The 2,262-nt window shown below is 59.5% G+C and overlaps 1 protein-coding gene across 1 annotated transcript; it reads right to left on the bottom strand.

The window, feature by feature from the left end:
* Positions 1-21: 21 nt before the first annotated feature.
* SDRG_14507 (hypothetical protein) lies at positions 22-1,455 on the bottom strand (the record flags this gene model as incomplete). Its single annotated transcript, XM_008620641.1, has 5 exons — positions 22-30; positions 87-574; positions 624-769; positions 813-1,124; positions 1,169-1,455. 5 exons carry the CDS (start codon positions 1,453-1,455, stop codon positions 22-24), a joined length of 1,242 nt encoding a protein of 413 aa, XP_008618863.1.
* Between the last annotated feature and the right edge of the window lie 807 nt (positions 1,456-2,262).

The following is a 2,262-nucleotide window of genomic DNA, read 5'->3' as shown; positions in this document are numbered from 1 at the left end:
ACAAACCTGATGACATAGTCGCTATCGAGTCTACACAGCAGAGTAGTTAGTCGATAGACGGTTGATACCTGACGACGAGCAGGAACGTACTGGGACATGAGGACGATTTCCTCAATGAACTTTTGGACGGAGCGCGGGTCCCTCTGTTTGAGTCGCTTGATCGCGACTTGCTGGCCACCGTAGACGCCGAGCCAGACTTCGCCGTATGCGCCGGAGGCCAGCGGCTTCTTGCTCGTCACGCGGAGGTCCTCGAGCACGAGGCGGTGGTACAAGAGCGGCTGGACATTGAGGTTGATGAACGACGACGGGTAAATGTGGCGCCGGCCACCATCAAAAGGACGAACGACGGGGCCCTGATCTTGTGGCCCAGTCGTCGGGTTGGACGGACCCGTCGTGTCGTTGCTGATGAGCGTGTAGGGCTTGGGCTCACTGCGGTTGGTCGTGCTCTCGAGGCTGTGGTATATCGGACTTGCGGGCCTTGGCTTCGAGCGCCGTCGCCAGGCAATGCCTCCTGCGACGCAGCACAGGACAAGGACGATAATGCCACATACGACGCCAATGATCATCGGCGTGGCTATAGATCGACAGGAGGGTTAGGGTAGATGTGCTCGCGATCGTCGCACCACTGGTTGTCGGAGACGTATTGCCACCGCCCTGCGCACTGCCACCGCTCGTGTATGGAGCGGCAGTTGGTGAGATGACCGATGCGGCGCACTCGGCCGTGACCGTGAGCTGCTTGTCAAATTTCGGGCACGGATTCCCAAAGAGGCTAAGTACATGATGCATAATGACAGTGGAATGCGCAAGGGCACCTGCTGGTCGCGCTGACAGTGCATCCTGCCTTGCTGAGACACGCTGTCGACACTACGTCCGTCGAGTTGGCCGCATCGCACTTGCCCTTGGCGGCGTAGAGACCGACGTTGGTGGGCGTGCCGTACGAGGCAAAGAGGATTCTCGCGATGACGAGCGGCGCGTCGCAAGCAAGCGAGATCGCGCGGTTCTCCGAGGCGTTTTGCGCGAGGACCACCGCGCCAGCGTCCGGTTCGATCGTCTGCGTCGCGAGTCCGCACTCGGCCGTGACAGTTAACCTCTTGCCGACACCAAAGCACGGGTCGCCAAAGTCGCTAGGACGCAACGTGAGCATCATGAAAGCAAGCGAACGAGCTACTCGTTGTGGGCGCGGAGGTTGCACGCTGGCTGCTGCAGACAGTAGGTTTCAACGACAGCGATCGACGTGTCCGAGTGGCACGACGGCGCAATCAACGCCGAGAGACCCATGCCTGTGGGCGTGCCGTAGGACGCAAAGAGGATCTTGGTCATTGCGGCCTTGGGGCCGGCGCACGCCAGCGTGAGCGAGCTGTTCTCGCCCGTCGTCGCCGTGACGAGCGTCGTGCCTGGATCCTGCATGAGCACCGCCACGGCTCCTGGCAGCAGCAGCAGCAGGATCGAACGCATGGCGTAAAATATGGAATCCATACCGAGATGCACGGGATTGCGATTGCTACTGCGTATCCGGATCGTCCGGTTACCCAAATCTGACGTGGCACGCGGAGAGACAAGCGACTCGTAACGAGAAGGCCAAGCTGCCGCCTAGCTGCCCTTTTCGCTCAAGGTGACAGAGGACGGTAGACAGAAAAGACATCGCAACTAGGTTTCTCGCCGTACTATAGAGCAATGACACGTCTCTTTCGGTCCTGATGAGAGCCCTTGTCTTGCCCACTCGTACAGCTGCTTACTACGGTACCTGTATTGGGTGCATCGCTATCACACTATCAGAGCTGACCACCAACCCTGGCGTCGAGTGGCTTGCTACTCCACGCACCCAAGACGACAATCATAAAAGTTGGTTGAGGCTTCGGTGCTGTGGTGAAGATCTCGGTGGTTGCCGCTGCGAGGCGACTCGCTTGCAGCATTCGCTGGTGGTGAAAAGGTCGCCAGGAGAGGAGGGGAACTTCTTCATCCACTGACGCCTCTAGCGCCGCGGTGTGGACGTTGCCGAGAAGATAGCAGTCGGCGAGCGATGATGCGCTGCATAGCATGCAAAATGCAAGCTCTGAGCTCCAAGTTGCCTGCAGTCCGCTACATTCACTACTTAGGCTGTACGTTCTTGCCGAGACGACGCGCCGATCCCTTTTGGTTGCATGCTCTGACGGTGTTGTCCGAGCATCGACGAGAGCGCCAACGCCGTCGGTCGGTCGACGTCGTTGAGCTGCAGACACTGCTTGGCCACTTCCGGCACCCACGTCGGCACGCCGACGCCGT

The sequence above is a fragment of the Saprolegnia diclina genome (genome assembly GCF_000281045.1).
Source record: "Saprolegnia diclina VS20 unplaced genomic scaffold supercont1.72, whole genome shotgun sequence".
Taxonomy (NCBI): Eukaryota; Oomycota; class Saprolegniomycetes; order Saprolegniales; family Saprolegniaceae; genus Saprolegnia; species Saprolegnia diclina.
This window is presented reverse-complemented; position numbering and strand designations above follow the sequence as displayed.